The sequence below is a fragment of the Astyanax mexicanus genome, unplaced genomic scaffold (genome assembly GCF_023375975.1).
Source record: "Astyanax mexicanus isolate ESR-SI-001 unplaced genomic scaffold, AstMex3_surface scaffold_45, whole genome shotgun sequence".
NCBI classification, from domain to species: domain Eukaryota; kingdom Metazoa; phylum Chordata; class Actinopteri; order Characiformes; family Acestrorhamphidae; genus Astyanax; species Astyanax mexicanus.
This window is the reverse complement of record NW_026040055.1, coordinates 82,501-102,620: the sequence shown is the minus strand read 5'-3', so window position 1 is coordinate 102,620 and position 20,120 is coordinate 82,501. Positions and strand designations below refer to the sequence as shown.

General features: G+C 44.3%; 1 protein-coding gene across 1 annotated transcript in view; it reads right to left on the bottom strand.

Annotated features, from left to right (window-relative positions):
- The window catches only part of LOC107197426 (DNA topoisomerase 2-beta-like), a 69,359-nt gene that overhangs the window by 25,131 nt on the left and 24,108 nt on the right, over positions 1 to 20,120 (bottom strand). Inside the window, exons 5-22 of the mRNA XM_049473752.1 lie at positions 20,050 to 20,119; positions 19,789 to 19,949; positions 19,588 to 19,685; positions 19,249 to 19,461; positions 17,947 to 18,120; positions 17,752 to 17,853; positions 17,473 to 17,610; positions 15,880 to 16,015; positions 15,627 to 15,784; positions 14,815 to 14,940; positions 14,614 to 14,724; positions 14,379 to 14,484; positions 10,209 to 10,318; positions 9,539 to 9,631; positions 9,334 to 9,448; positions 9,123 to 9,244; positions 8,872 to 9,020; positions 8,405 to 8,636 (exon numbers count right to left, since the gene is read on the bottom strand). Coding sequence (XP_049329709.1) covers positions 8,405 to 8,636; positions 8,872 to 9,020; positions 9,123 to 9,244; positions 9,334 to 9,448; positions 9,539 to 9,631; positions 10,209 to 10,318; positions 14,379 to 14,484; positions 14,614 to 14,724; positions 14,815 to 14,940; positions 15,627 to 15,784; positions 15,880 to 16,015; positions 17,473 to 17,610; positions 17,752 to 17,853; positions 17,947 to 18,120; positions 19,249 to 19,461; positions 19,588 to 19,685; positions 19,789 to 19,949; positions 20,050 to 20,119 — 2,414 coding nt within the window. The remainder of the gene's footprint in view (positions 1 to 8,404; positions 8,637 to 8,871; positions 9,021 to 9,122; positions 9,245 to 9,333; positions 9,449 to 9,538; positions 9,632 to 10,208; positions 10,319 to 14,378; positions 14,485 to 14,613; positions 14,725 to 14,814; positions 14,941 to 15,626; positions 15,785 to 15,879; positions 16,016 to 17,472; positions 17,611 to 17,751; positions 17,854 to 17,946; positions 18,121 to 19,248; positions 19,462 to 19,587; positions 19,686 to 19,788; positions 19,950 to 20,049; position 20,120) is intronic.

The following is a 20,120-nucleotide window of genomic DNA, read 5'->3' as shown; positions in this document are numbered from 1 at the left end:
AAAAGAAGGCACTTGGAGAGTCCATTTCATTAACACTAGAAAATCAATGTCTAGCCAGTGCCTTCTTTGCTTGTTTATGTAAAAAAGAGCTCAAAACTCTTCTTTCTTCAGCCTCCATTCCTCCCAAATTGTTTTAAAATGTTGAATAAAACCTTCATCCTGAAGTAGTTTAACATTAAAACGCCAATAAGAACTTTCTTTCTGTGTATCTGACATCATAAAATCCAAAACAATCAGATAATGATCTGAGAAACCTGAGGGAAACATGCCTGTATCAATAAACCTATTTCTGTGAGCCATTGAAATATAGAACCTGTCCAGCCTTGCTGCACTGATACAGTTATCAGATGCCTTAAACCACGTACACTGTGTCACTTTCTGATTTTTTTTCTCTCCAGACATCTACCAGAGCACACTGATTTAGCACCTCTCCCAACATCACAGCAGACTGTGGGTGTGGCTCCTCCCCTGTCCTATCTATTGTAAAGTCCAGAGTGCAGTTCCAGTCTCCTCCCCTTACCACTACTGGACTGCCAGTGACCTGCCGCAAAGCATCTTTTAACCTGGAGAGCAAACGCACTCTCCCCACCACTATTTGGAGCATAAACATTAACAAAAAGGAACTCTGTTAGTCTAATTTCTACCTGAATAATTAAGATTCTACCCTGCTCTAATTCTAAATCTACTATTAAAAAGCACTCCCACCCCTGCAGAAATATCTGACCCATGACAAAAATAAAAATCTCCTTTCCACCACATCTTCCACTCTGCCTCATTATCATGATCACTATGGGTTTCTTGCAAAAAAAAGGATGTCTATATTCTTTTGTGTAATGCATTCAGAAATCATAGCCCTTTTCACCATGTCTCTGCCACCATTAATGTTTAAAGAGCCTATCCTAAGCCTCTCCATGGAAAGAGAAATTAGAAGGAATAAGCAGACAAGGACAGCAACAGAAAAAGAAATAAACACCCTGTGCACTGTGATCATTGTTTTTCTTTTTTGAGACGCTCCTTTTGTCTTAGTTTAGTCAGATGATTCTTTAGACGAAATCTCTTTTTTCTGTCTAATTCCACAAAACTTGCTACTGAACGCAAGTGCACTACAGATGCTATAAACTTTTCAACATCTGGAAAAAAATCTACAACATTAACCGATTTACCAAACGTAGTATCCAGGAAATCATTAATTTCCTTCAGAGTATACAACAGACTGTCTCCCCCAAACTGAGAGACACCAATGTCAGATATATCTGAGAAACTATCATCATCCTGTGACCCACGCAGCTCCATTTCCTCATCCAGCTCCATAGAACTCTCTGCTACCTCCGTGTTTATCCCAGCCCCACTGTGAGCCAAACCACTACTCCCAGCACTCTCCGCCTGTGCCTGTACCATTACTGCTGCACCAGGCTGCGGGTCCGACACCTGACCTGCATCACTTAGCCTTACCTGCTCAGCACTTAGACCCTCCCCCTGATCGCTACTGACCCTCCCCTGCACCCCACTGATCCCTACAGCAGCACCACTGACCTGAACACTGGCAACCTGATCAACACCAGTATCATCACTACCCCCAGGAAACTGTACAGATCCGTCCCCGTCACTACTCTCTCGCTCACCATCCACCTGCTTACTCTGACCTACACCACCACCACCCTGCTCAATCTCACCACAACACTCTTGCTCAATAATTGCAGCTGCACCACCACGCTCCTGCTCACTCTCACCTGCACCACCATGCTCCTGCTCAGTGTTTGCAGCTGCACCGTTATCTACAGGATCACCTGTGAGCAGCGCTGACTGTACACTGTAGCTCCCCTCCGCCTGACCCCCAGCTCCATTCGGCCCAGCTACATGACTATCCCTCCCTCTGTGCGGACAGACAGACTGCTTGTGGCCAATATCCCCGCAATCAAAACACCTCAGACTTCCAGTACTAGCGTACAGCATGTAGGATTTCCCTTCATATAAAACTCTGAAGGAAACATCTAACGTCGGCTCGTTCAGGAACATCAGAACTGCGCGCCTGAACGAGAGGACGTGCTTGAGCGCGGGGTTTTTACACTTCAGTGGAAGCATTCTCACATCACTCACTATCCTCCCAGACCGTATGACCGTATCTCCTCCAACAACCTCGCAGCCACCCTGGAAGGTTGCAGACCGGCTATTTCCCTAAATTCCGTAGCTGATTTCCATCCATTAACATCTATACAGTGGCTCAACATTGTGCATCCATGTCTCAAAAGACACGCTCTCAAACTCACAGAGGATAACAAATTAGTCCGTATCAGTGGATTAAAAAAGAGCGGTTCTTCCAGTATCCACTCTCCAGGATCCTGAACATCCCGACACACCCGTAACATTGATCCCCAAACCTGGAGGAGCGAGCGGTAAAAGGGGGTAAGAGCAGACAAATTCACCTCAGCCAAGCTGATCCAAAACAGCTGAAGATCATACCCCAGACCCCCCGCCCTCTGTAAGATTCTACCAGCCATCTGCGTCCATGGTAGATCCCTGCAGTAAAGCAAACGCTTTACCGACTGCAACCGAAAGGCTCTGACTCGGCTTTGAATGTCCATTAGACCTTGTCTTCCCTCTGCAAGTGGCAGGTAAAAAACTGCCGCCTGAGTCCAGTGCTGTCCACTCCAGAAAAAGTCTACCAACCGCTTCCGTGCTGCTCTGATCAGGCCCTCCGGTGGCTCCAGGACCATCAATCTGTGCCACAGCATAGAAGCAGCTAGATTGTTTGCAACCAGCACTTTCCCCCTATACGACAAACGTGGTAATAGCCAATTCCACTTAGACAATCGGGCCCTTTATCCGGCATACCCTCCCAATTCTTTTTCTGAAAGTGACTGCTCCCTAAAAACACACCCAAAACCTTTAGACCTTCCCGTCCCCAAACTAAGTTACCTGGAAGCCTAGGAATCTCATTACCAGACCAAGGACCAATTAAATAGCCCTCATTTTTACCCTAGTTGCCTCTAGCCGAGGACGCCCGTTCATAAATCTCAAGTGCCTCGACATCGGCCTAAGCAGACACTGAAATACAGGTCCCAAATGGGTCTCCTGTTACTGGTATGCCCCTAAGCCCTCTTATTAACCTGCACAGCAATGGTTCAATTGTAATGCTATACAATTGGCCTGATAAAGGGCACCCTTGTCTTATACCCCTCTGCACTGGCACTTTTTCACTTAAAGCCCCACCAACCTTCACCATGACAGAAGCATCGGAATATAAAAGCCTATATAAAAGCCTAACCCATGACACAAACTTGTCTCCAAACCCAAAAGCAATCATAGTTTTAAAAAGATACCCATGATCCACTCTGTCAAATGCTTTCTCTTGATCGAGTGATAACTTCCCCAAATCTTCATCATGCATTATACTATAATCGATCACATCCCGTAAAAGAAACAAATTATCCATAATTGACCGTCCCGGCACACAATATGTTTGATCTTCCCCAATAATAGTATTTAAATAACATTTAAGTCTATTAGCTAGGCATTTTGAAAATATCTTATAATCCGAACACATCAAGGAAACAGGTTTCCAATTTTTCAAAAGACCCAAATCTCCTTTCTTAGGCAGGAGAGACAAAACTGCTCTCCTACAACTAGTAGGGAGTAGGCCAGTCTGTAGACACTCCAACAGTACCTCATAAAAGTCCCTTCCCAACACTGTCCAGAAACGCTGATAAAATTCAGCTGGTAATCCATCCAATCCTGGAGAACGGCCAGTATTCAGCTGCTTCATGGCTGCTGTAAGTTCCTCATAAGAAATATCAAAGTCCAGTGTCTCTCTCTGACTTGGAGTCAGCACTGAAAGATCCTGAATCAGGTCTGTAACACAGTCATAATCACAGTCCTGAGAGCCATACAGTTCGGCATAATACTGCACTGCCATCCTCCTCATCACGGCTGGATCGGATGTCAGAGTCCCATCTTCACGCTGTAAATAAGTCATCTGCTTCTGCTGTGCAACTTTTTTCTCCAGGTTAAAAAAGTAAGCACTTGGAGCATCCATATCTTTGATAGAACTAATCCTAGCCCGCATCAGTGCACCTTTAACCTGCTCTTGTAAATATATTCTCAACTGCTGTTCTTTCTCTATTAGATCCTTATGTAACTCCACATTATTATTTCCAATTACTTCATTTTCCAAATACATAATATCTTGATGCAATTTTTTAACAGCTAACCGTGCTGAACTAGCCACATGAGAAGAATAATTCTGACAAAAGACTCTAACTTGCACCTTTCCTACATCCCACCACTGACTCAAGCTATCAAAAGAAGCCTTCTGCTCTCTCCACCCATCCCAAAAATCTACAAAATTACTACAAAAAAATTATCTTAACATAAAGCTTAACATTAAAATGCCAATAATAATGAGCAGAAAATGTGAGAGTAACATTCAAATCTATTGTTACTAAATGATGATCAGAAAATCCCACAGGTAATATGTCAGCTCTTACTACCCTGTTGTTAAAACTTTTGCTGACATAAAACCTATCCAACCTTGCTCCTACAACTCAAGAATCATCTATTTTCAACCATGTATACTGCCTTACATTTTTATTCCTATCTCTCCATATATCTATTAAACCATTCATGCTGACCAAATGCACAAGCTTTTCACTCGATCGACTATGTGGCTCCTCCCCATTCCTGTCAACTGTGTGGTACAGTTCCAGTCTCCTCCCATAACTATACATAAATCATCTTCAGTATGTGCCAAAAGGGCATCCTGTAGCTGTGAAAAAACCTCTAAACGTTCGGGGCCTTTATTAGGCGCATACACATTCACAAGCAAAAAAGTAAACCCCCGAATTTCAACTTTAACTAAAAGCACCCTACCCCCCACCACCTCAGCGACTGATAATACAGTCGCATTAAGTGATTTCAACACTAAAACTGCTACCCCCGCACTTGAAGCAGTTTCGTGACTCAAGCGAAATTCTTCTCCCCACCATATTCCCCAATCAATTTCATTATCAACAGTTGAATGTGTTTCCTGCAAAAATATTATATCAATCCCCCTAATCCTAACGAACTCAGAAAGCATCCCTAATTAGTGTCTATCCCGCCCGCCATTTATGTTTAAAGAGCCTACCCTAAGAAATTCCATATATAAAAATGTAGTAAAAAAGGAACAGACCCAGAAAACACAGCTAAGCAAGGAAAAACACCCAGTGCATTGTGCTCATTAGTGCTTCTTTACCAGTGCATGGCCTTTGCCCTTACGCAGCTTGGTCAGGATTTTCTTCAGCCGAAACCTTTTCTTTTCACTCAAGGCATCATAGCCCACAGACCGCTGCAGCCGAACTACCGAGGAGACAAACTTCTCAACATCAGGGAAAAAATCCTTCATTTCAACGGCTTTGCCAAAAGTCTCATCCAGAAACAGATTAATCTCTTGCAGAGAGTAAAGATCAGCGTCATCCATCTGAGATCCCAAATCAGAGATACCTGAGAGCACTGAACAGGCATCCTCATCAGCCATGTCTCTACTGACAGCTCCTAGTGTATCAGCTGCCGGTTCCACTATCTCCTCCTCACTCACCTGTGTCTCTCCACCTCCCAGCCCTGCAGCACCCCCCTGCCCGCCTGCCCCGCTCACCTGCGAGTCAGTCAGTACGGGCTGTGCCTCCTTCATCCCTCCAACCTGAACATCCTCTCTCTCACTCCTCTCACCAGCGATCCCACCTGTAGAGCTACTGCTAACCCCACTATCTCCACCTCCTCCACTGCTAACTCCCAGGCCCTGCTCCGCAGTGTTTACCTCCCCGGCCGGCGGCCTGCTAGGCCCCGCTACCGGCTCCATCTCATCCCTGTGCGGACACGCTTGTCTCGTGTCCGACATCGCCACATTCAAAACACTTCAAACTTCCAGTCGCGTAAATCATAAACGACCGCCCTTCATGCCAGACCCTAAACGACACATCCAAAGTTTCCTCCTCCAGAAACATGAGCACTTGTCTTCGAAAGGAGAGCACATGCTTCAGAGTACCAGATCTACAGGCCAGCGGGATCATTTTTATTTCACTTCCGAATCTCCCGTAACGGGAGAGTTCGCGTTTAATATCAGTGTCTGGAATAAACGTTGGCACATTTGAGATCGTGACTTTGGTAGTCGGAGCAACCAGCGGCGAAACTCCACTTACCCAGATTCCACTTTCAACCAGCCGGTTCACCATCTGCTCCTCCTTCACAAAAACCACCACGGCTCTGTTCATCCTGGATGCCGAAACAATATTCTCACAGCCGATCTGATCTCCTACTCCCAGCAGCACGTCCTCCACTGCAGGCCCCGGCCCCGTCTCACACCTGACCCCGAGACAGAGCGAAAGAGACGGGCCCCCCCGCCGGGAGACGCCATCTCCGCACGCCACCACGAACTCTAACCACAGAACCCCCTCAAACCTCCCCTTACCGGGCTAACCCGCAGCAATACACTAAACCAGGGGTGTCAAACTCATTTTGGCCGAGGGCCACATTGGCATATTGGCTGTCCTCTGAGGGCCAGATGTAACTTATAAATGTAATAAAATGTAACCAAATGTAATATAAAATGAATGTAATTACTCCTTAATGTTAAATAACTCTCAATATACTATTTATTCAATCAAATATTACAGTTGCATGGAAAAAATGTTTGCTTGTTGCTCTATTAACATAAATCCTTTTAATTTGTCATGTTATGAAATCCAAAAACTCCATCAATCAAGAACCAAACTGTGAATAGAAGTGAATAGAAATGACATCAAGTTATATTAACTTTGATCAAAGCGTTTGATACTGAAATAAGGCTTAATAAATATAAAATCAAAAATTGTGAGCTGTTAAGAACATGTGACAGATTTAGCATTTCCTCAGATTTAGCAGTTCCTCATCCAACCACTAGTCAGAGCTGCAGCTGCAGCAGCACAAGCCCGCAGTCTTTACTGAGTCAGAGCTACAGCCCAGCCACGGGCTACAGGACTCAGCTGAGCCAGTCTGGAGAGTTTTTTAAATTTTTAAGTTCTTCTGTGTAGGAAATAAAGGTTTTAACCCCACTAACCGGATAATACAGCTCTCTACAGTTCATTTTTCAGCCCAAGCAGCTAACAGCAGCAGGTTAGAGCAGCTGTCCCGGAGTCACTGCTCGGATTACATTATAAACAGGTCAGTTAGCGCGCTGCTAACCTCAGGATGTTTATAACTACGGAGTTTAGAACACACCACGGCTGCAGGGTTAGACTGTTGAAGGCTACTGAAGACTATTAAAGGCTATTGGAGGTTATTGAAAGGGTTATTGGAGCAGAAATCAGTAAAGGCTGGTTAGATAAGTGATTCACGTCCTCGTCCTTTGCTGAGGTGAAACTGTGACTAGCGCTGTCACAGTGATGTTTATTAACCTCATTAAAACAGATTTTGTCAGGTATTGTCTTATAAATATTTACACATAACTTTAATCTCTTCTAAAAAGCGTTTATTTTGGTCAGTAACACTCTTCGTAACACAAAAGGCATACCGGTCTTTCGCATTGAAGCACAGCCGTCCGTCTGCATTAACTTTTTCTGGACATTATGGGATAAACATTTGTATGTCTCAATTCCACCCGCGAAGTTACACCTTCCCTCCGGCAGGGTTTCCACATTAATGACTACACTGCCGTGTAGAGGCAGTAAGCCGTAACTTTGCGGGTAATACAATCGACAAGCATTGTGGGAAATGTAGTTTTTGGTCAAAGCACGCTTCTGACCTATTTATTATAGACACTATTATATACTATTATAGATCTTACAAGCTCTCGCAGGCCACATAAAAGGACGTGGCGGGCCACATCTGGCCCGCGGGCCTTGTGTTTGACACATGTGCACCAAACTGTACCAAAAACACCTGATTTTCACTTTAGTGTCTGTAAAGTAACAGCGGAGAAAAGAGAACAGAACTCACCACGCACCTCCACCTCCACCCGACAGAGTGAGAGAGAGAGAGAGAGAGAGACGGAGAAAGATAAAGAGAGGGAGGGAGAGTCCTTTGTGGGCTTCCGTACTCGGATTACGGATTACGTCAGGATAAGTAACACGGCGGCTCCCTCCTTCACTTCTAGTGATTCTTTAGGCCTGAGTAAGAGTCGAGTAAAAACAGCCGAGTGCTAAGGAAACGCGGTAAACGCTCTACGCATTTTTTACACACAGAGTTACGACATTGTTGGCGACACTAAAATAATGTTTTACTTTGTGATTTTTGGAGGGAATAAGGTTTAATCATTGGTTTGATTTGAAGCATCACTACTGAACTAAACTCTGATATTGAGAAATAAAGATCCAGACTTTAGTTTTGATCCATATCGTCCGGCTCTATGAGGAATTTCACATTAAAGAACAGAAACAGGTAGATGTTTTCTTACCATGGGCAGAGGCTCTTTACCGTCCAGCATTCGATAGATGTTCTGGACGATTTCACGAACGTCGTATTTGGGAAGTTTGCTCAGCCATCCTATGCCGAGGGCATCCACACCGTTGACCAGCACCAGGGGGATGATGGGAAGGTACCACTCAGGCTCCACCCTCATGCCGTCATGGTAGTTGTAGTTGAGCAGGACGTCGTCCACAGAAGGGAAGAGCAGTCGGGTGAGAGAGCTGCAGAGATAGAGAGGTGGAGCGCAGGATTGTTGTTAAGAAGGATGGAAAACCGTGTGTTTATTTTCATTATAAACCCAGAAAAGAAGAAGAAGAAAGACAAAGAATGAGAGACAGACACGGACAAGCAGTGAGGCGTGAAGGAACACCCTTCCTCTGAGCAGCATCAGAGAGTGCAGTTCTAATGGGAGCATGCTGGGTTCAGGTCTCGGTTCTTAGCGCTGTTGACGAGTACCTGAGCTCGGTGAAGAGGCATCTGGCACCGGCCGAGTCTCGGCCTCCGAGCAGCCGAGTGCCGAACTGACCCAAAGGCTGAAGCAGGTTCAGGTTGTTGCTACCGACAAAGTTCTGCGCCAAATCCACGATGACCTTCTCCAGAGGAACCTGATCATCAGGAGATAATGAATGAAATCACTGAGAAACTCAATCCATTCAGGCATTTTCCTCAGTAAACAGTCCTGAAGTCAATAAAAAGAAGGCTCAAACCTCTCCAGTGTAGTAAGCAGTCATCTGTGCAGCAGAAGAGGCGAGCTGAGCCACGCTCACCTCCCTCTTATCCTTCCGCTTGAAGCAGCAGAACAACACCTTCCTCTGGACTGATGTCAGACCTTCAGACAGAAACCCCTCCCACTTTAAACCGGTCCTGAAGCTCCAGACATTCATATAGACGTTTCTTACTGACGCTAGAAAGTCTTACCGTCCGCCAGGCAAGGGACGTGGTGCAACCAGCAGGTCTGCATGGCCTGCACCAGCTCCTTGTTGATGAAGTCCTGGTAGGAGAGGGAGGAGGTCTCCTTACTGTACAGGTTCTCCTGCTCGTAAAGAAAAGATGCACAATCTGTTACTGAAGGACATTCCCTTATAAATCAGCAGATATCTGGAGGAACAGGCAGCTTTCAGACCTGCGGCAGGTTCTTCCCTCGACGCCGGCGCCTGTCATTCATGAACCTGGCGAACCACTGCCTTCTTTCATACGCTTTCTCCTTACTAAAGAACTGGAGAGAGATAATCAAGGTACATCACGAGGCTTGTTACTATCTTTCACCCCGTCAGCAGTCTATTTTCACTCCTCTCTCCCGCATGTTGAAATAGTGAATATATCTACGCTGATGGGCGTGGTGGTCTGAAAGTGAGATCAGGTACATTTCTGGTGTATTGCTATCTTGGCAGCGGGAAAGCAAGGTGCTCCACTGGCTGGCTGCTAAGGCATTGCTATGGTATCGTGATGGTTGCTAAAGTGTTGCTAATCGGTTGCTAGGTGGTTGTTAGGGTGTTGCTATGGTGTCTGTGGTGGTTGCTAAGGCGTTGCTATGGTATCCGTGGTGGTTACTATGATGTTGCTAAGCAGTTGCTAGGTGGTTGCTCAGGCATTGCTAAGGCGTTGCTATGGTATCCGTGGTGGTTGCTATGATGTTGCTAAGCAGTTGCTAAGGTGTTGCTAGGTGGTTGCTTTGCAATGCGCAACCATAATAACATTGATGTTCTATTAAATGAGCGTGAAAGCGCAGGTCAGTATCCTCTGCTGAGACGTGCTAAAAGCGCCGCGCTGTTAAGATACAAACATGTCGTTACCATGACGATAGCCTCATCATCCGCAGGACCCGAGTACTTAAAGGGAATTCGATGCCTCGCCAGGTTCCTGAAATACTCTCTGATCTCCTTGGCTGTGCAGGAACCCAAACCTGGAGAGAGGAACATGATCATAGTTAAAATCAGAACAGACTGAAGCAGATTCAGTTTATAGAGAACTAGAGGAGTAACGCTACAGAAAATTCACGCTTCGCTTCACACCTCGGTATTAACCCCACGGTTCTGTACGCTTTCTGAGAGGCTGGGCATTCTGTGAAGCCTTAACCCTTTATTAACGAGAGAGAGACAGATGATGCAAGCGAAAGGGAGAGCAAGACGGCATGAGCGACAGAGGGAGCGAGAGCAAGACAGACGGTGCAAGCGAAAGAGAGAGCGAGACAGATGGTGCAAGCAAGGAGCGCAAGAGAGAGAGAGACAGGCGACAAGAGCGAAAAAGAGAGCAAGACAGACGGTGTGAGCAAGAGAGAGAGAGTGAGAGTAAGAGAGTGCGAGCGAAAGAGAGAGCAAAAGCAAGGGCGAGAGAGACGGCACAAGCGAAAGAGAGTGAGACAGGCAGTGTGAGCAAAAGAAAGAGATACATGATCTGTGTTTCTGATCCAGTTACTGTGTGTGTGAGACAGTTTAAATGATCTGTGTTTCTGATCCAGCGACTGTGTGTGAGACAGTTTAAATGATCTGTGTTTCTGATCCAGTTACTGTGTGTGTGAGACAGTTTAAATGATCTGTGTTTCTGATCCAGCGACTGTGTGTGAGACAGTTTAAATAATCTGTTTCTGATCCAGCGACTGTGTGCGAGACAGTTTAAATGATCTGTGTTTCTGATCCAGCGACTGTGTGCGAGACAGTTTAAATGATCTGTGTTTCTGATCCAGTTACTGTGTGTGTGAGACAGTTTAAATGATCTGTTTCTGATCCAGCGACTGTGTGTGAGACAGTTTAAATGATCTGCGTTTCTGATCCAGCGACTGTGTGCGACACAGTTTAAATGATCTGTGTTTCTGATCCAGCGACTGTGTGCGACACAGTTTAAATGATCTGTGTTTCTGATCCAGCTACTGTGTGTGTGAGACAGTTTAAATGATCTGTGTTTCTGATCCAGCGACTGTGTGCGAGACAGTTTAAATGATCTGTGTTTCTGATCCAGCTACTGTGTGTGTGAGACAGTTTAAATGATCTGTTTCTGATCCAGCGACTGTGTGTGAGACAGTTTAAATGATCTGCGTTTCTGATCCAGCGACTGTGTGCGACACAGTTTAAATGATCTGTGTTTCTGATCCAGCGACTGTGTGCGACACAGTTTAAATGATCTGTGTTTCTGATCCAGCTACTGTGTGTGTGAGACAGTTTAAATGATCTGTTTCTGATCCAGCGACTGTGTGTGAGACAGTTTAAATGATCTGCGTTTCTGATCCAGCGACTGTGTGCGACACAGTTTAAATGATCTGTGTTTCTGATCCAGCGACTGTGTGCGACACAGTTTAAATGATCTGTGTTTCTGATCCAGCGACTGTGCGAGACAGTTTAAATGATCTGTGTTTCTGATCCAGCGACTGTGTGCGAGACAGTTTAAATGATCTGTGTTTCTGATCCAGCGACTGTGTGTGAGACAGTTTAAATGATCTGCGTTTCTGATCCAGCGACTGTGTGTGAGACAGTTTAAATGATCTGTGTTTCTGATCCAGCGACTGTGTGTGAGACAGTTTAAATAATCTGTTTCTGATCCAGCGACTGTGTGCGAGACAGTTTAAATGATCTGTGTTTCTGATCCAGCGACTGTGTGCGAGACAGTTTAAATGATCTGTGTTTCTGATCCAGCGACTGTGTGCGAGACAGTTTAAATGATCTGTGTTTCTGATCCAGCGACTGTGTGTGAGACAGTTTAAATGATCTGTGTTTCTGATCCAGCGACTGTGTGTGAGACAGTTTAAATGATCTGTGTTTCTGATCCAGCGACTGTGTGTGAGACAGTTTAAATGATCTGTGTTTCTGATCCAGCGACTGTGTGTGAGACAGTTTAAATGATCTGTGTTTCTGATCCAGCGACTGTGTGTGAGACAGTTTAAATGATCTGTGTTTCTGATCCAGCTACTGTGTGTGTGAGACAGTTTAAATGATCTGTGTTTCTGATCCAGCGACTGTGTGTGAGACAGTTTAAATAATCTGTTTCTGATCCAGCGACTGTGTGCGAGACAGTTTAAATGATCTGTGTTTCTGATCCAGTGACTGTGTGCGAGACAGTTTAAATGATCTGTGTTTCTGATCCAGCGACTGTGTGCAAGACAGTTTAAATGATCTGTGTTTCTGATCCAGCGACTGTGTGTGAGACAGTTTAAATGGTCTGTGTTTCTGATCCAGCGACTGTGTGCGAGACAGTTTAAATGATCTGTGTTTCTGATCCAGCGACTGTGTGCGAGACAGTTTAAATGATCTGTGTTTCTGATCCAGCGACTGTGTGCGAGACAGTTTAAATGATCTGCGTTTCTGATCCAGCGACTGTGTGTGAGACAGTTTAAATGATCTGTGTTTCTGATCCAGCGACTGTGTGTGAGACAGTTTAAATAATCTGTTTCTGATCCAGCGACTGTGTGTGAGACAGTTTAAATGATCTGTGTTTCTGATCCAGCTACTGTGTGTGTGAGACAGTTTAAATGATCTGTGTTTCTGATCCAGCGACTGTGTGCGAGACAGTTTAAATGATCTGTGTTTCTGATCCATCGACTGTGTGCGAGACAGTTTAAATGATCTGTGTTTCTGATCCAGCGACTGTGTGCGAGACAGTTTAAATGATCTGTGTTTCTGATCCAGCGACTGTGTGCGAGACAGTTTAAATGATCTGTGTTTCTGATCCAGCGACTGTGTGTGAGACAGTTTAAATGATCTGTGTTTCTGATCCAGCGACTGTGTGTGAGACAGTTTAAATGATCTGTTTCTGATCCAGCTACTGTGTGTGTGAGACAGTTTAAATGATCTGTGTTTCTGATCCAGCGACTGTGTGCGAGACAGTTTAAATGATCTGTGTTTCTGATCCAGCGACTGTGTGCGAGACAGTTTAAATGATCTGTGTTTCTGATCCAGCGACTGTGTGTGAGACAGTTTAAATGATCTGTGTTTCTGATCCAGCGACTGTGTGTGAGACAGTTTAAATGATCTGTGTTTCTGATCCAGCGACTGTGTGCGAGACAGTTTAAATGATCTGTGTTTCTGATCCAGCGACTGTGTGTGAGACAGTTTAAATGATCTGTGTTTCTGATCCAGCTACTGTGTGTGTGAGACAGTTTAAATGATCTGTGTTTCTGATCCAGCGACTGTGTGTGAGACAGTTTAAATAATCTGTTTCTGATCCAGCGACTGTGTGCGAGACAGTTTAAATGATCTGTGTTTCTGATCCAGTGACTGTGTGCGAGACAGTTTAAATGATCTGTGTTTCTGATCCAGCGACTGTGTGTGAGACAGTTTAAATAATCTGTTTCTGATCCAGCGACTGTGTGCGAGACAGTTTAAATGATCTGTGTTCCTGATCCAGTGACTGTGTGCGAGACAGTTTAAATGATCTGTGTTTCTGATCCAGCGACTGTGTGCAAGACAGTTTAAATGATCTGTGTTTCTGATCCAGCGACTGTGTGCGAGACAGTTTAAATGATCTGTGTTTCTGATCCAATGACTGTGTGCGAGACAGTTTAAATGATCTGTGTTTCTGATCCAGCGACTGTGTGCGAGACAGTTTAAATGATCTGTGTTTCTGATCCAGCGACTGTGTGCGAGACAGTTTAAATGATCTGTGTTTCTGATCCAGCGACTGTGTGCGAGACAGTTTAAATGATCTGTGTTTCTGATCCATCGACTGTGTGCGAGACAGTTTAAATGATCTGTGTTTCTGCTCTCTCTCTTCCAGTCAGAGCTAAACTCCTCAGCACAGGCTATGAGCTCAGTCAGTAGCGAGTTGCTAATAGCTACAGTGCTACAGCTACACTTTCCAGGTTGCGTTCATTGGTTCTGAAGTGTCCTGTAGACTGCCTGTGTACCGCGTGTTCTGAGTGCGCTTGTGTGAAGTGAACAGTGACCCTCGTACCGTGATGGATGGTGAAGGTGAACCCTTACACCTCTATAGTGAACCACATCAGCACATCAGCACAGAGCTGGTGATGCACAAACCTTTGCAGTGTTTGATCTTCCATGATTTGAGGTTGATCTGCTGCTCCTTCCACTCGGTGAACTCTGGGATACTGTAGAAGGAAAGCTCCTGGTTCTTACAGGACGCCTGCAGCCGGAACCCAGAGAGAGCGAGACGTGTGAAGAGTTACTACAGGATACGGGTATATTATTATTAGTTACAGAAGAAAAACACAAACCATATCTGTTATCTGTTGATCTCCAGGCCTGAACTCACCTTAACGATGGGAGGGAGGAACTCCTCCAGAAAGCTGTGCTGCAGCAGCGAGGGCCAGAAGTGGTGAAAGAAGTTAATCAGGAGCCCTCTACTACAAGACCCTACCAGATCCTACAGGACATGAAGACAAAACAGAGCTACAGGGTTACGATCAGCTCTGAAAACACTGAAACTAAAACTTCTACAGATCGAGAGACCGACCCGATCCGTCATCATCAGCACTCTTCCGTATCGGAGGGATTTGAGTGAATCGGGGTCGCTGTAGTTCTCATCATACTGCAGACCCAGGATCTTCACGAGGTCAGAGATATCAGAGTTCTCCATTATCTGCAACAGATACATCATTAAAAGCACTGTGTCAGGTACTGCAGGCAGGGAGACGAGGAGGTGGACGAAATCGCAGGTAAGAAGAAATAATTTATTAAACAAATAACGAAGAAATAAAACAAAACAAACACAAGATAACAGTTAGAACAAAGGGGAGGAAAATAAAAGAGGAACCAAAACAAACCAGATATAATAATAACAAACAGACAGGGAGGCTAACAAAACAAACCAATAACGTAAACTAAGACTAAATAAAGAAAACACAACAAAACAAGGAAATAAATGAGGAACTAGAAAATAACAAAGTACAACCGAGAAATAAACAAGATAAAAACAGGGGAAACAAACTAGGAAAAAACAAGAAGAAAAACAGTAAACTAGGATAAAACACGGAACAAGGAACTAGGGCTATGAGACAAACCACAGGTGAAGGTGCAAAGACCGACAGTAAACACTGACACAGGAGGGCTATTTAACACACACAGGAAGTAGAAACACCTGGGGCTAGGGGGCGGAGCTACAAATTAGACACAGGTGGAAAAGTACTGAGACAGAACACAGGAGCACAGGTCACGTGGGGAAGCACAGGAACAAGCACAGACAGGACACAGGGTCAGGACGTGACACACTGAGACACGGAGCAGCAAAAGCCTGGTGTCTGAGGAGGACGCCGTGCACGGACACACCTGTTCACGAGAGGCATTTCGCACGCTGAGCATTTTCCCCCTCAGGGGGAAGACCCCGTAGAGATGGCGTCCCACCACATCGAGTCCGGACACGGCCAGGTCTTGGACCCCATCTCCCTCGGTTAGGATCAGAGTGCAGCCGGCTGAGTTTTCACCCCCTGAAGAGAGACGAGAACTCAATCACACGAGCAGAACTTCTGATATGATCTAATCCCCTCCTTCCTCACAGTGACTCAGAAATCTCCGCTCTCACCTGCATCCTTAGCGTCGTACAGTCTGGCCACGCCCCTGATCTTCGTGTGATTAACAGCAGAATTCTCGCTGAGCTGAGTTTCAGACGTAAACTTTACGCTGTTCTCTACGCTTTTCACAAACTCACAACCACTGGCCTGGAGAGAGAAAGCAAAGAAAAGCACGTCTAAGAGCCGCTTCAGCTTTTTAACACCGTTAAAGCTACGCTAAATGTTCTGATATGGAGAAATAGAAAAGTGTTAAATACTGGTGCTTTAATTAGTAGATAATAATCACACTTTTCATACTCATAGCACAGAAGATTAAAATATTCAAGAACCACAATAACTGTGTTCACTGCAAGAATCCTGATCAGAGATCCATATTTATTATTGATTACTGCAGATATTCATCTAAACCAGGGGTGTCCAAACTACGGCCCGCGGGCCATTTGCGGCCCGTTTCCTATTTTGGAGCGGCCCGCGAGGTATTTTAGAAATAGAATGAAAGTTGGCCCGCTGTTAAGCAGGTTTTTATAATGTGAGATTCAAAGTTTGAACGCTAGGTGTCAGAAACAGGCCAAAGAGTCGGAGAGAGTGCGCATTTCTAGCGCAGAAAAAACATGCCAAAGAGTCTAAAAGTTGTCGTAATTAAGGAGTTTAATATTAAGAGACATCATGAAATTAAACATCAATTTGAAAAATCTTAGTTTACACAACACTGTCAAAGATAGATAAAGATAGTAAGTCAAGTAAAATGGTGTGTAAATGAAATAATCAGGAAAAAGTATTATTTAAAGTGGCATATTTCATTATTTGTTTTATTACAGAGTCTGTGGCCCGTGACTTCAAATATATTTCTCCTTCTGGCCCCCAACAAACAAAGTTTGAACACCCCTGATCTAAACTAAAAAGAGCAGATTAAGTTTAAATAAAGGCGATAGATAATAATGCAGATATTTAAGTATGATTAATCACACACTAACAGAATCTACTATACAGATTCTACTATTACTCTCTCTCTCTCTCAACGTGAATAATCACTAGGGGTGTCACGATTCTCTAAATCCTCGGTTTGATTTAATTTCCGATTTTAGGGTGACGATTCGATTCGATTCTCGATTTTTTTTTTTTTACAGCAGAGAGGCCTATGCCAGTTTTAGATTAGTCTATGGCCAGTCATTGGTTTGATTCATCAAATTTACAATATCTTATTTCAAAAGGTGGGCTTGATATAAGTGATGCAAAGTGATACAAGTGATCTGTAATACACCACATTAGGCACTAATGGTCAAATTTAAATCATTTAATTAAGACATATATTTAATGCACATTCTCTGGAGAAAGAGCTGCTCTTTCAGCAGTCACAATGTCCGCGGCGTCGGCTACAGTGTGCTGCACTGTTTGCGTAGCTTAGAGGGAGGGATCGTCCATCCTCTTTTGACTTCGAGGCTCGAGACCATGACATAATTTCCATCGATTTCAATAAAATATTGAAATCATGACACCCCTAATAATCACACACCCACAGAATCTACTATTCAGATTGTACTATAGCTCTTTCTCTCGGTCAGTGTGATTAATCACACACTAAGCACTAGGATGAAGTGATGGACCTGATTGAAGAAGTTGTGGCTGAGGCTGAAGGCAGATGTGAAGCTCTGCTGATGGAGAGTCATGCTCTCTTTGGTCTGAGAGTCGAAGGTTGGATTCTGGATCAGGCAGTTCACAAACAGCCACATCAGCTCCTTCACCTGAGGAGCAGAGAACAGACAGAGGCAGCGGGGAGTTTATTGATGAAGTGATTGATTATTATAAATAAGTGAAGCTCTATCAGCTGTTGAGATGCAGTTCTGAATCATCATGTCTGCAGAATCTTGAAGAACCTGCACTACCTGGACTGGCTGGAGATCCTCAGCAGCTTTGTTCTTTTCCTTCAGCACTTCAATCAGCTGTGAGACGATCTGATCTGTAACGTAGTCGATGTGAGTTCCTCCCTGAGAGAAACGTGAGCAGAGAGTGAGATAAAGATGAGAAGAAAGGCTCTACAGGAGCGCGGCTTCAGTCCTAAACACCTGGAGAAGATCTACCTTTGTGGTGGCGATGCTGTTCACCAAACTGACTTGCTGAAAGCCCTTTTCACTGATGGTGAGACACACTTCCCAGTGTGGGTTCACCACTTCGTGCACTACAGTGAGAGGAGAGCCCGTCTCGTCCACTTTATCCTTCAGGTACAAATCCACGTAACTCCGGAATCCGTCCACCTAAAAAACACACACCAGTATAAACATCCCATAATCAAACCCCGCATTCAGCAGCGCTAAGCAATAGTGGTGTAACGATCCGGAAAATGCACCGTTCGGTTTATTCCTTTAAGATACGTTTTATTAAATGCTTGAATCCAGGCTTCTCTCCTACCGTCATCATAAGAGGATCCATCTTTTAGATCTTGTTGGAACAAATAATCAGTGAGCCTGATTGTAGAGCTTTTTTAAAAACAACAGCATTACTTTAACTGATTAAACTACAAATATTTATTCCTAAGCAGATTACTGGATGCATTTCAGTGTTCCAGTTCTTTTTATGAGGTATCAGCATTAGAATGTTAAAATTGAATTATTTTAGTGGCATCAGTCGGAATCAGGATTCATTTTTAATGTTGGTATTTCCCCTCCTCAGAAAACAAACAGAAAACCTCACAGCATTTAAATCCACTAAAAAGCCACGACTGTAAAACCTCAAGGAAAGGATTTAGAACATTATCCAACAAAAATTATTCAAACGCTTTAAAATAATACAAAACTCCTGAAAACCAAAAAACTATTAAGAACAAAACTTGATCAAATCGAACAAGCAATCAAGCTATAAAAAATAGACTCAAATAAAGAAAGACTACCAATTCAAAACACCTCAATATGGAAGTTAAATTTTACAACCCCAAAGCAAAGAAAGCTTCATGTTAATCTTTTTAACTAGATTTTAAAATCAGGGTGTTTTCCTGAGATCTGGAGCGAAGGACTGATTTATTCCGTATATAAAAATGGAGACAAATATGACCCCAATAATTACAGAGGTATTTGTGTCTGTAGTAAAATGGGGAAAGTTTTTAGAGAAGAGAACTCAACTCGTCCTGAAACATTAATCTACAAGATAAACCAGAACAAAACTAACCAAACAAATCTATTTGTCTTAAAAAATATATAATTTGAGGGGAAATAAAGAACATTTGCCTTTTAATATAAACTTACACAAAGAAATATTAAAGTCTGAAAGATGGTGGAGATGTCCTGCTTCATTTCTATTAAAAGTTCAGATTTATTTAACCCATTCAAACCCTAATTACCCAGTTTAGCCATGCTGAGGGAGTCTGGTTCTAGATAAGTGTTACTCACAGGCAGCCTGGTGCCGTTGAGGTAGACCCGCACACCCGGGGAGGACCCGGCGACGTCATACGCTCTCCTGGTCATGAGGGCCACGGTGTCTCGGTCCAGCGACTGCATCTGGAACCTGCTCAGGTCTGGGTGGAAGGTGACGAAGGTGTGGTCCTTACCGCTGAACGGGTTGATCTCCGCCTCACCGGCACGACTCATGTTGTCAAACCAAGTCTGCAATCCCACAAGAACCATCGTCTAGAACCATCGTTCCTCTCAGCAGCTTCTGAGAACCTACAGAAATGTATGAAGCTAGACCTGATCCTCTAACAGGACCTGAACCTGATCTCCACGTCTCACCTGCTTGAAGGAAGCCCCTGACTCACTACAGGCGGTTTTCACGGTGAACTTGGTGCTGAAGATATTACACAGCTTTGCACCATAAGCATTTCCCCCACCTGTTAAAATAAACACAAATAAACCAAAGCAAAAAACGAGCAACAGCCTGGTAGATTTCAACAACTGCATCCAGCTCCAAACCCTGAAGACGGAACGTCTCACCTGTGATCTTCTGCTGATCATCTTCATCTTCTACATTATCCCAGCTGCTGGAGGAGATCAGCTGACCGAAGATCAGCGCAGGAATAAAGACCTTCTCCACCTGGTGCTCCACCACAGGAACCCCCTTTCCGTTGTTCCAGATCCGGATGGAGTTTCTCTCACTGCAGAAGCAGGAGAGACAGATCAGCCTCCATCAGGAAATCCAGCCTGAAGAGAAACGCTTTCATGCAGAAAAAGATCAGGAAGATCTCAGATACTCACGGGTCAATCTTGATCTTGATCTTGATGCAGTCGGTGCTGCCGTCTCTCCGCTTGTTCTCCACAGCGTTTAC